A 10,669-nucleotide genomic window follows, 5' to 3' on the forward strand; every position below is an offset into this window, starting at 1 on the left:
AGAGTCCATCACTAACTTACTTGAAGTCGGTCATACTAGTATAGAGCAGTCTTGATATTCCAAGCAAAGAAAACAAATCATACTATACTAATAAAACATAATAGTGTAGGAGTATAGGATGGTTGTCATATGTATGTCATCTAGTTGGGTTGGGAATAATTTGATTTAGTCCTCACAAAAGTTTTCCATTTTGTAATTCCAAATAACACTTTTTTTTTTAATTTTTTTTTATTGTTCTCGTACTAACACTTCGATTTTATACTGATGTACTTCGTAGTGACAAAATTTTCCTTTGACACTACCACTGTAACACTTTGGAATTTTTTTAATTCAAACCTTACTAGAAATCGCTCTTTGTATTGACATATGATTCCAACCAAAAGCTAGTTATTGGAATCTATGACGGTCATTCTTAGATTCAAAGATGACTCACCCCAGAATTAGCTTGATTAAGACTAATCCAATGAATCGATTTTAGTTTAAACCTAAAGCAAGGTTTGAAGAAGAAACATCAACTAAAGGGTTTCAAGAGAACACAGTTTTTGTATTCAACCATTATTTCAAACTTGAATATTACATGCATTTAAATATGTCAAAAAGATAATCTAAACATGAGGTTAATTTAACTACCAACTACCACCTACGAAATAATAGCTATTAAATTAAAAAATAAGGCATGACATAAATAGTCTTAAATGATAGTTCAACTACAAAAGACAAAAATAATTTGATTTTCTTGAATCTTCTTTCCATTGCTTCTTGTAATTGTTCCTCTCGTTATATGTAATTGATGAGTAGTTGGATTTATATAGTAATGGTTTGGAAAAAAAATTAATTCAAACCTTGTCGGAAATCGCCTTTTACATTGACGTATGATGCTACGTTATTTCATGTTATGTGTGTGATTGCATTACTATCCCCAACAGTAGGTGACTTATTAAGTATTTCTTAAAATACTCAAGCAACGTGCTACCATTATATTTTTAGGTAAAGGTAAAGCTCTCATGCACGAATGACGGTGAACGCTAGAAAGGTCATGAAAATCAAGATAGGAGAGTGGTTTGCATGATTTTATATTTAGTAGTTAATAGGTAGTTTATTTATTATGAATTTCGGCATATGTATTTAAGGCATGCAGGTAATGACGTCACTAATTAGGGGCATTACAACCATTCTCAATATCTATAGTAGTCTATAGGACATTACTATCTATCCAGCCTCTTTGATCATTTTCATTTAAAACCATTTATTAGTATATGTACACCTTTTTTCATCTCTATGTTCATAGATCACTACAACATTTTTCTATATTTCGAGACATCGGGTTCAAACACCTATCATTCCTCAGCAGAAATTATTTTCATGCTTATACAAGTGTTAAATAGCTTACTAATCTCTTTTCATAAAATTATATCTCCGCGATCACAATACAAATCTTACTAATTCTAAACATGTTCTGAATCATCTATACATCGAATCACGTTTCACATCCATACATAGTAATGTTCCTATAAGACATACCTCCATTCTATACATCTAGTAGTGTTCACATCCATGCATAGTAATGTTCCTATACTTATGATGCAAAACGTACCTCCATTTTTTTCATGACATAATGTTCCTATGACATATGCATACATATTTTTCATGATTAACATAATGTTCCTATGACATATGCATACATATTGATATGCATATATATCAATATCTCATAGACATAGTGTGAACATGCTAACATAAGTATATGTAGCATAACATATAGAGGTTCAAGCATCATATAACATTCATATTATAACATAATTTCACAACATAGCATAAGTTACTAAATTTTTCAGGTTGATATTATTGATTTTAATTTCGACAACTTTTGAATTTTGAATTTTATACTATATTCAATCTCAATTTTTTTTTTTTTTATATTGAATTAGATACTCAAAATTGAAAATTTTCGGAGCTAGAAACTTTTTCAAGAAGCAAATTAACACCTATCACAAAATAATAATAATATTGGAATATATTTTATATCTGTATATATTCGTAAAATATTTTTAGATTTAGTTTGTATTCTATTTAAACGTTGTGAATATTAATGAAAATTAGACTTTAGAACTCATTGAGATTTTCGATCTTACATATATTTCTAATTCTACCTCTGTTTCTCATTCTTAACATGATATCAGAGTATGATTCTTAACAAATAAAAATAAAAATATGTGGGTTAACAAAGAGCGTTTGTGGGATTCACTATTATATATTATATATATTCATAATAAATATATGATATAGTCACCTAAATCAAACTCCACTCCTAAAATTGATTAAAGGTAATTAATAAGTGAGATTAAAAATTGATGGAATTAGGGTTTTCGTGATTTAAAAATGCCCATTCTGCACCCTAAAACTCGGAGGCTAATGGACCACCCATCATTATCACACCCTAAACTACACTTTTTTTTTTATTTTTTTTCCTTTTCTTTTTTAATTTTAATATCATTCTTCTTCAAAGTTTATTTTACTTAAAAACTTTTGAAACATATTTGTATTTTTTAATTAAAAAAATATTATTTTATTCAAATTTGAACAACATTTTAGGTAAACATATTTAAAATATGTATTTAAATTTAATTAGGTGTGTGGTTTTGAAGTTGATTATGATGGGTGTGTATAATGTGGTGGGGGTTTGTGAGGGAAATTATTCCTAATATCCACGAAAAGCGTGGGATATGTTTCCACCGCACCGCCTTAGTGGACAGCGCCTATCCCACGCGTGCCCACCATTCCTTTTCAAAATCCAACGCTCCTCTCTTCTCTTCTAGTTTTTTTTTTTTTTTTAGTTCTATCACACGACTCTCTACCATGGTATGATATTGTCTACTTTGAACATAAGCTCTCATGGCTTCCCTTTCGGCTTTCCCAAAAGGTCTCATACCAGTGAAGATAAAGTTACTTGATTATAAACTCATGACCATTCCTTAAATTAGCTGACGAGGGACTTTCATCCAACAAGATTAAGTTCATTAGGTTGGATGATGAAAGTCCCACACCTAAGCTAATTCAGAGAATGATCATGGTTTTATAAATAAAGAATATTTTCTCCATTGGTTTGATGCCTTTTGCCATGGGAGCTTATGTTTAAAGTGGAAAATATGATATCATTGTGGAGAGTCGTGTTCATCTAACACATTATTACGTAGGATCTAAAGATGTTGTAATCGGACCCCATTACAGAGCATTTTGAAAGCAAATCACATGGATGAAAAGGGAGGGAGAAAAAAACATAAAAAAGAGACCAAAAGGAAACATGTTTGGTAGTGATGATGAGAGGATAACAGTTAGCTCACACACACACTATCTATAAACTCTACACATTGTCTCCCTCTTTCTCCCACACTCTGTTCCTTCTCTTTCCCTTAGCTTTATGCATGCAACCAACTCTTCTAATTAGCAACTCTTCCACAACAATGTCTGTAAGTCTCTCTCTCTCTCTCTCTCTCAAACAACAACTCACTATAATATCTCTATTATCTCATGCATTTTGGTGCGTTTCAGATGATCGAGGTTAGAGTTCCAAATCTCGACTGCGAAGGTTGCGCTTCAAAATTGAGGAAAGCACTCTTCAAACTCAAAGGTACCATTATTATATCATTTTCGTTTAGTTATCAACTTTGAGAAGTATTTCTGTAACGATCAAGTCCACCGCTAGCAGATATTGTCCTTTTTTAACTTTTCTTACGGGTTTACCCTCAAAATTTTTATAGCGGGTCTACTAGAGAGAAGTTTTCACACCCTTATAAGAGTATTTCGTTCTCCTTTTCAATTGACGTGGAATTTCACTGTCTGATTTTATAACCCTTTCTAATTTGGTAAGAAATGTTTCTAAGCTGGTTTCAATTAAAAATGTTCCTTTATCCAATTGAAGTGAGAAATTTGAAAGAACTTAAAAGAAAAAAAAACATTTGAATTCATACCCATAATTTACAAAATTTATTTTTAATTTTCAAATTTTTAAATAATAGTATCCAAAAAAGGAGCCTGAAACAAAGTGTCGAACCAAGTGGCCCTATTTTGATCGGGCATGGTGAAATCTCGGATTGATTGCGAAGGAGAATGAAACACCCTTTATAAGGGTATAGGGAACCGAACGACTCTATTTTGGTTGGGTACCGTGAGATACCACGTAAATTGGAGAGGAGAACAAAACACCCTTTTAACGGTGTAAAAACCTTTCCCAATTAGATACATTTTAAAAACCTATGAGATAAGGATGTGAAAACTTTTTGGTAGTAGACGTGTTTTAACAATCTTAAGGAGAAGTCCAAAGGAGACAATATGTAGTAGGTATGTTAACGGTTGTAATAAAAAATTGGTATGAATTTGGATGAATGTAGGAGTGGAAGAAGTGGAAGTGGAAATAGAGATGCAGAAAATAACAGTAAGAGGGTACGGATTGGAAGAGAGAAAAGTGGTGAAGGCAATAAAGAGAGCAGGAAAAGCAGCAGAGGCATGGCCATTCCCAGGATACTCTTCACACTACGCCTCATTTTACAAGTACCCTTCATACATAGCCACACATTACTACGACGCTTACAGCGCTACCACCAACCCTACTGCCACTAATCATCATGCATCGCCCACTTCCCTTCACACTTTCTTCCAGACCCCTTCACTTTACTCCCGCGCTGTCTCCTCCGACCACGCCATTGCCTCCCTTTTCAGTGACGACAATCCCCATGCTTGTTCCATCATGTGATATCATCTCAATTCTACTTTGCTTTTTCACACTCATTTTTTAATGGCTTTTTTATAGTCGGGTCAGAGTTGAATGTATGGTACTACTTAACATGATTATGGTATGGTCCCTAACGCTAATCTAGAGTTAAATTAATTTTATGATTTTTGAATGAAGCTAGCTTTAATTAATGGGTAAATGAAGGTTTGGAAAATGCAGCTTTTTGAGGGGTAAACTCCAACAACACTAAGCAATGAGGCAGAGGAATCTTCACGATATAATAATAATAAAGGGTTTAAAGTTGGGAAAAGCTATCGATCACCGTTTATTTTTTACAGCCTTTTCAATATTGTGCCCAATACTCTGTGGTGCATCCTCTGTGTACCTCAGAGATGGCCTTTTCATTATATTTTCTTCCACCCTTTTATGAGAGGGGTGTACATCCATTTTTTATTACTGTTGTACATTGAAAATGGACGGGTTCATTTTTTGGAATCCGATTCGAGTTGGGTTCGGGTTCAAATTTTAAATTATTGGGACAATCCAACTCAATTCGAAAATCATACCAAAGGTCCAAGTCAATGCACCCGCCCATCTTGTCTGACTTTGCCACGTGGCACACATGCAATTCGGTTGACGTTCTCATCTCATACGTTGATCTAGCTTCCTGGTTACCTCTTTATTTCTCCGTCAGACTCTCTTCTCTACTCGACTTCGTCAACGTCGTACTGACTGTCTCTCCACTTGACTTTCCGTTCCATTTCTGTCAGACTTTTATGTTCTGTGTTTCTTGTCGGACTTCTTCGCTTTGTGTTTTTTGTCGGACTTCTTCGGTCGGCCATAGTTTTTTCTCCACTTCTTGTCTCTTCTCAGTTTGGAACAACTTGAACCCAACCCAAATATTTTCGGGTTGGGTTGGGTTGGTTACCAATCCAGCCAACCTGAACTTTTGGGTTAGTTCAAGAAAAGTCCCTCAACCCAATCCGACTCAGATCATGTACACCCCTACCTTTCATTCCTTCTTTCCATAAATGAAGTTCACCGCTTTCAAATATTGTCTTATTTAGGTTTTTATTTTGGGCTTCCACTCGATAGGAAAATAGAACAAGTGTGAGTGAGAACGTTGGACCTTAAAGGAGGTGGATTGTGAGATTGGAGTGGACTGTGAGATCTCACATCTGTTGGAGAGAGGAACAAAACACTATGTAAGGGTGTGAAAACCTTTTTTTAATAAATGCTATTTAAAAATGGAAAGCCCAAAAGTAAAAACTCAATACTATGGACTTCTGCCTTAAAATAAATTTTATAATTTGTTTTAAAAAAATGTTTTTGAAACTTATAAAAGTTTCAATAATACCCGTAAGGTCTTTGTTTCATATTCCTAAATTTTTAAAAATTTAATCAGACGAGAAAATCAAAGAGGAATATGATTTGTGGTGCATATACTAACCATATGAAATTTCTTTTAAAAAATTAAATAGTTACTTTTTAAAATTTATGAGTATTTTTAAACATGCGGTTAACCGCTTCCATGTACAATAACTTGGAGGGTACTTTTGAACTTTTTTTACCTCCCTCCATCCCACATTTCTACTGTCGAAAACAGAATTTCCTTCGAAATTTTAAATCTAAAGTAAACGTTGTTTAAAGAAAAGAGTTTTTCCATAAACCTCGTGCGAATACATTGTTTGTCGGGTGTTGAACACATTCAAGTCCACAATAAGTAATGTTATGGTTTCGAGGCTATTTTGATAGGTCAATTTCCAAATTCACATTTGGTTAAAATTTCATCAATTTCATAAGACGATGTCATAGACTTATATGTTTGCATCAAAGTCTTAAAATAAAATAAAATAAAATCAATAAAAAGAATTAAAACTACGCTCTAGACTAACAAAAATAACATTCAACTATCCGATAAAATAAAATAAATAAAAAAAATTAAAACAATGCCCTATACTAACCTAGAATCTACAAAAATAAAATGCAACTACCCTACATGTTTTGGTCTTTGATGTAACGATGCCATCAACCGTACAAGGATGCCTTGCCTTTACTTGAAATATAAGAGTAGCACGAGACTTGAGTATTTTAAGAAATATTCATTAAGTGACTATTTACTTGAAATATAAGAGTAGCACGAGACTTGAGTATTTTAAGAAATACTCGAAGTGACCCTACTATTGGGGTTTGAGATGCAAACACATGCAACATGAATGAGACCTATCATTTAAAATTATATTCTCTTAAGCAGCTTTTCCGTCCCAAGTCATTAGATATGTATTTAATGCTATACACTCAGCCCACATGTACAAATATGTGTTAGGTTTTGACATAAGTAAGCGAGAAATTCGAAGTGATGGATCTTATTGAATACTGAACTTGGTTTTATAGCAAATCTTGTAAACAAATCTTAAAAATATTTAAACTATATCTCTAAAAAAATACTCTAACTGTTTTGACATGATCAAATATTCTTCCTTATCAAAAATTAGTTCAAGTCCAAAAACTCTGCCCACCAAGTTCTTCACCCAACCTCCGGAATGCTTTTAAATTTAGAGGCTTTGTTAACAAATCAGCAAGCCTGATTTCGGGTACCACAAAATAATAAATTAACAGTTCCTTCTTTTGTAAGATCTCTAGAAAAGTGAAATCTTACTCTTATGTGTTCGAAACATCCACATAGAACTGGATTTTTGAACAGCTTAATCGTTGAAGTATTATCACACATTAGCTTTGTTCCTTCTATTTGAGAGTGACCAATCTCTTTGAGTATCCTCCTCATCCAAACAGCTTGACATGCACAGGCACTAGCAGCAACAAACTCAACTTTTGTGGTTGATAAGGTGACTATAGGCTGCTTACGAGAAAACTAAGCTACTGCTCCTCCACTCGTCATAAACACATAGTCTGAAGTACTCTTGCTATCTTCCATGTCTCCGGCATAGTCACTATTAGTAAATCCATTTAAATCACTAACTCCTCCCTTTCTATAAAATACATCATAATCTACCGTACCTTTCAAGTACCTTAAAACCCTTTCAGTTGCTGCAAAATGTTGTTGTGCTGGACATGCATAAAACGACTAATCAAACTTACAACAAACATGAGATCAAGACGAGTAGCTATGAGATACATCAGACTTCCCACTATTTGTTTATACAAAGTTACATCTATTTTGCACCATTTTTAACTTTGCCAATTTTCTGTCATAGAACAATGGGATTACAAATAGAATTGTAATTCTCTATGCCAAATCGATTTAAAACTTCAGCAACATACTTTCTTTGACATATAAAAATATCATCTAATCTTTGTATTACTCCTATTCCAAGAAAAAATCTCATCTGACCTAAGTCAGTCATCAACATAAATGCTTACAATAAGAATTTTACCTCCATTCCTCTCGATGAAAAGTGTTTGCTCACTGGAATCCTTCCTTGATGAAGTAGGATTCTATTCTACTAAATCAGGTTCTAGGTGCTTGTTTTAATCCATAGAGAGCCTTTTGGAGTTTGTACACCATCTCCTCACTTCCCTTTTTCTCATAGCCTTCATCGGAATCTGCACCCTTTCGCATAGCTTTCATACTTGTATTATTTCCAAGTTTGACAATGTGGGAAAATGTCTTGTCTAAGCTTGAAAACATACCTTCACTTGCACACATATGGTTTGAGCAACCAGAATCTAAGAACCAAGCATCACTCTTTTTTGCTTCATGTCTTTCCAGATGAGCCATTAACAACATTTCATCCTCTTCTTCCAGCTCTGCATAATTCAATTCCTTATTCATCTTTGGACAATCATATTGAAAAAGACCTTAACTCATGACACCTATAACATTTAACAGTTGCTTTGTTGAAAGTTGATCTTCCTCTTCCGTGTTCTCTGCCCCTGTAAGTTCCTCTTCCTCCATTACTTATTTCTGTACGTCCTTCGACTTCTATAACTTGCTCCTCTCCATTAATATTGGATCTTCGAAATTTTTGTTCATGCACCACCAATGAACTTTGTAATTCATCAATGGACATATTATCAGTATATTTGGATTTCTCAATGGATACTAGAACATAAGTAAATTTTTCAGTCAGGGTACGCAGAATTTTTTCTACAATTTTCTTGTCTGGCATATCTTCTCCATTGCTTTTATCTTGTTGGAAGTTATCATCATTCTTGCAAAATAATCTATGATACTTTCATCATTCTTCATCTCTAGGATCTCAAATTCTCTCCTTAGTGCATTAAGAAGAGATTTCTTCACTTCTTGGTTTCCACCAAATTTTCGCTTCATTGAGTCCCACACAATCTTGGCTGTGCAACGATCCAAGATTTGTTCAAGGACAGTACGATCAATTGCATGGAAGAGGTAATGCTTTACTTGGTGATCTTTGAGTCTAGCATCATCAAGGTGGCCCTTTTGTGCCTCAGTCAACATTGTTCCTTCTCTGGTTCTGAGAAACCAATCTCCATCACAATCCATAGCCTTTTTGCTCTGAGCAAATTTTGTTCCTTCTTTTTCTGAGAAACCAATCTCCACCACACTCCATAGCCTTTTTGCTCTGAGCAAATTTTCCATCAACTCGCTCCAATGATCATAGTGACCATCGAAGTGAGGGATCCTCGTTAAAACTTTGTCTTCACTCATACTCTCTTTATTTGATCACTCAAAAATTGCGGCTCTGGTACCAATGGTTAGATTTTGACATAACTAAGCCAGACACATAAGCAATTGAAGTTCGAAGTGATGATCTTATTGAATATTGAACTTCGCTTTTATATTCTTACAAATAACCATGAATAGAATCTAACCACAAATCTTGTAAACAAATCTAAACAAAAAAATATTTAAACTAGATTTCTGAAAATACTCTACATGTTTTGACCTAATCAAATTCTTCTAACAATATGGACCCATAAGACGGTTTGCACACCCCTTGTGTCTCCGGTTGGTCAGGCTAGCGTCTCTATTGTTATTGCTGAACACTCAAAAGGAATAACAACCGTCATAGCATCATATTAAATATGATGATCATTTTCCTATTTATAATGTACGCATTCGTACTCATCATAAAGGAAAATATACCTATGCACGTGAACATACACTTATGCATCAACATGTTCATGGTAAGCAAATCATGCAACACAACCCTTGTCTCAATTTCATTTCATTCCATTCATATCAGAGGGTTGTACATCATAAACCTCCTTGTCTCTAATATTTCATTGCAGGTCATACGGCCTAATGTAATGATGTCACATAATCCCATGGCATTTCATAATTAATCAAGGCATAAAATGACATCCATTCATATTCTATTATTACTTGGCATGTTTTAATTAATAAGGCATAAACTGACATCCATTCATATTCTATTATTACTTGGCATGTTTGGACACATTATATCACAAACCATACTATATCATCACAATACATCATATCGTTGAAATGTATCATATCCTAGTACATCACAAGCATATCAAACATATGTCACATGTAAGGCTACTGGAAATATGTCATCATACATAAGATAATTCTATCAACCATATTGATAGTAGAGCCACTTATTTGGTCGACCTAAGCCGGAGTTACTAATTATTATTTGTACCTGTCCGAATTTGCTCCTCAAATTCCAATTCAACCTCATATTCATCTTCTTATTGATATCAATTAAAACAACATGACTGCAAAGATCAGTCATCTAGTAGTCCAATTATTAAGCGTAAAGAAATACTTCGACATCTAGTTTCATGAGTTTCCTACGACGTATTCGTGTCATAGGACCATGTTGCACTGCTCACCGGGAAGTTTTTAGGATATCTTGGGTTCTCGTTCTAATAGATTTTTTTTTTTTTTTTGGTAAAGTCTTGAAACACAACTAAGAAAAAATTCTTACCAGGTATGCCCTAATCCATGTCTTTGCATGCATAAATCTTTCATAA

General features: G+C 33.9%; 2 protein-coding genes across 3 annotated transcripts; one reads left to right on the top strand and one right to left on the bottom strand.

Annotated features, from left to right (window-relative positions):
* The first annotated feature begins 3,354 nt into the window (after window positions 1–3,354).
* Window positions 3,355–4,905, top strand: LOC111811533 (heavy metal-associated isoprenylated plant protein 31). 2 transcript variants are annotated; one of them, XM_023698426.1, is made up of 3 exons: window positions 3,355–3,463; window positions 3,550–3,628; window positions 4,389–4,905. In XM_023698426.1, exons 2-3 carry the CDS (start codon window positions 3,550–3,552, stop codon window positions 4,748–4,750), a joined length of 441 nt encoding a protein of 146 aa, XP_023554194.1. In that variant the 5' UTR covers window positions 3,355–3,463; the 3' UTR covers window positions 4,751–4,905. The 2 variants fall into 2 exon arrangements, with proteins under 2 accessions (XP_023554194.1, XP_023554193.1); XM_023698425.1 differs by having other exon boundaries at window positions 3,357–3,467.
* A 3,293-nt stretch (window positions 4,906–8,198) lies between these two features.
* Window positions 8,199–9,374, bottom strand: LOC111776377. Its single transcript, XM_023655810.1, has 3 exons — window positions 8,924–9,374; window positions 8,578–8,792; window positions 8,199–8,522 (listed from the first exon to the last, which is right to left on the bottom strand). Exons 1-3 carry the CDS (start codon window positions 9,372–9,374, stop codon window positions 8,199–8,201), a joined length of 990 nt encoding a protein of 329 aa, XP_023511578.1.
* Window positions 9,375–10,669: the final 1,295 nt, after the last annotated feature.

This window comes from Cucurbita pepo, chromosome LG15 (genome assembly GCF_002806865.2).
Source record: "Cucurbita pepo subsp. pepo cultivar mu-cu-16 chromosome LG15, ASM280686v2, whole genome shotgun sequence".
Lineage (NCBI taxonomy): Eukaryota > Viridiplantae > Streptophyta > Magnoliopsida > Cucurbitales > Cucurbitaceae > Cucurbita > Cucurbita pepo.

Coding starts and splice junctions, on each gene's coding strand:
- LOC111811533 (XM_023698425.1), top strand. CDS start 3,423: ATGCAACCAACTCTTCTAATTAGCAACTCTTCCACAACAATGTCT. Junction 3,468..3,549: donor ACTCTTCCACAACAATGTCT/GTAAGTCTCTCT, acceptor GGTGCGTTTCAG/ATGATCGAGGTTAGAGTTCC. Junction 3,629..4,388: donor AGCACTCTTCAAACTCAAAG/GTACCATTATTA, acceptor GGATGAATGTAG/GAGTGGAAGAAGTGGAAGTG.
- LOC111776377 (XM_023655810.1), bottom strand. CDS start 9,374: ATGAGTGAAGACAAAGTTTTAACGAGGATCCCTCACTTCGATGGTCAC. Junction 8,793..8,923: donor AGAGATGAAGAATGATGAAA/GTATCATAGATT, acceptor CTTATGTTCTAG/TATCCATTGAGAAATCCAAA. Junction 8,523..8,577: donor CAACTTTCAACAAAGCAACT/GTTAAATGTTAT, acceptor GATTGTCCAAAG/ATGAATAAGGAATTGAATTA.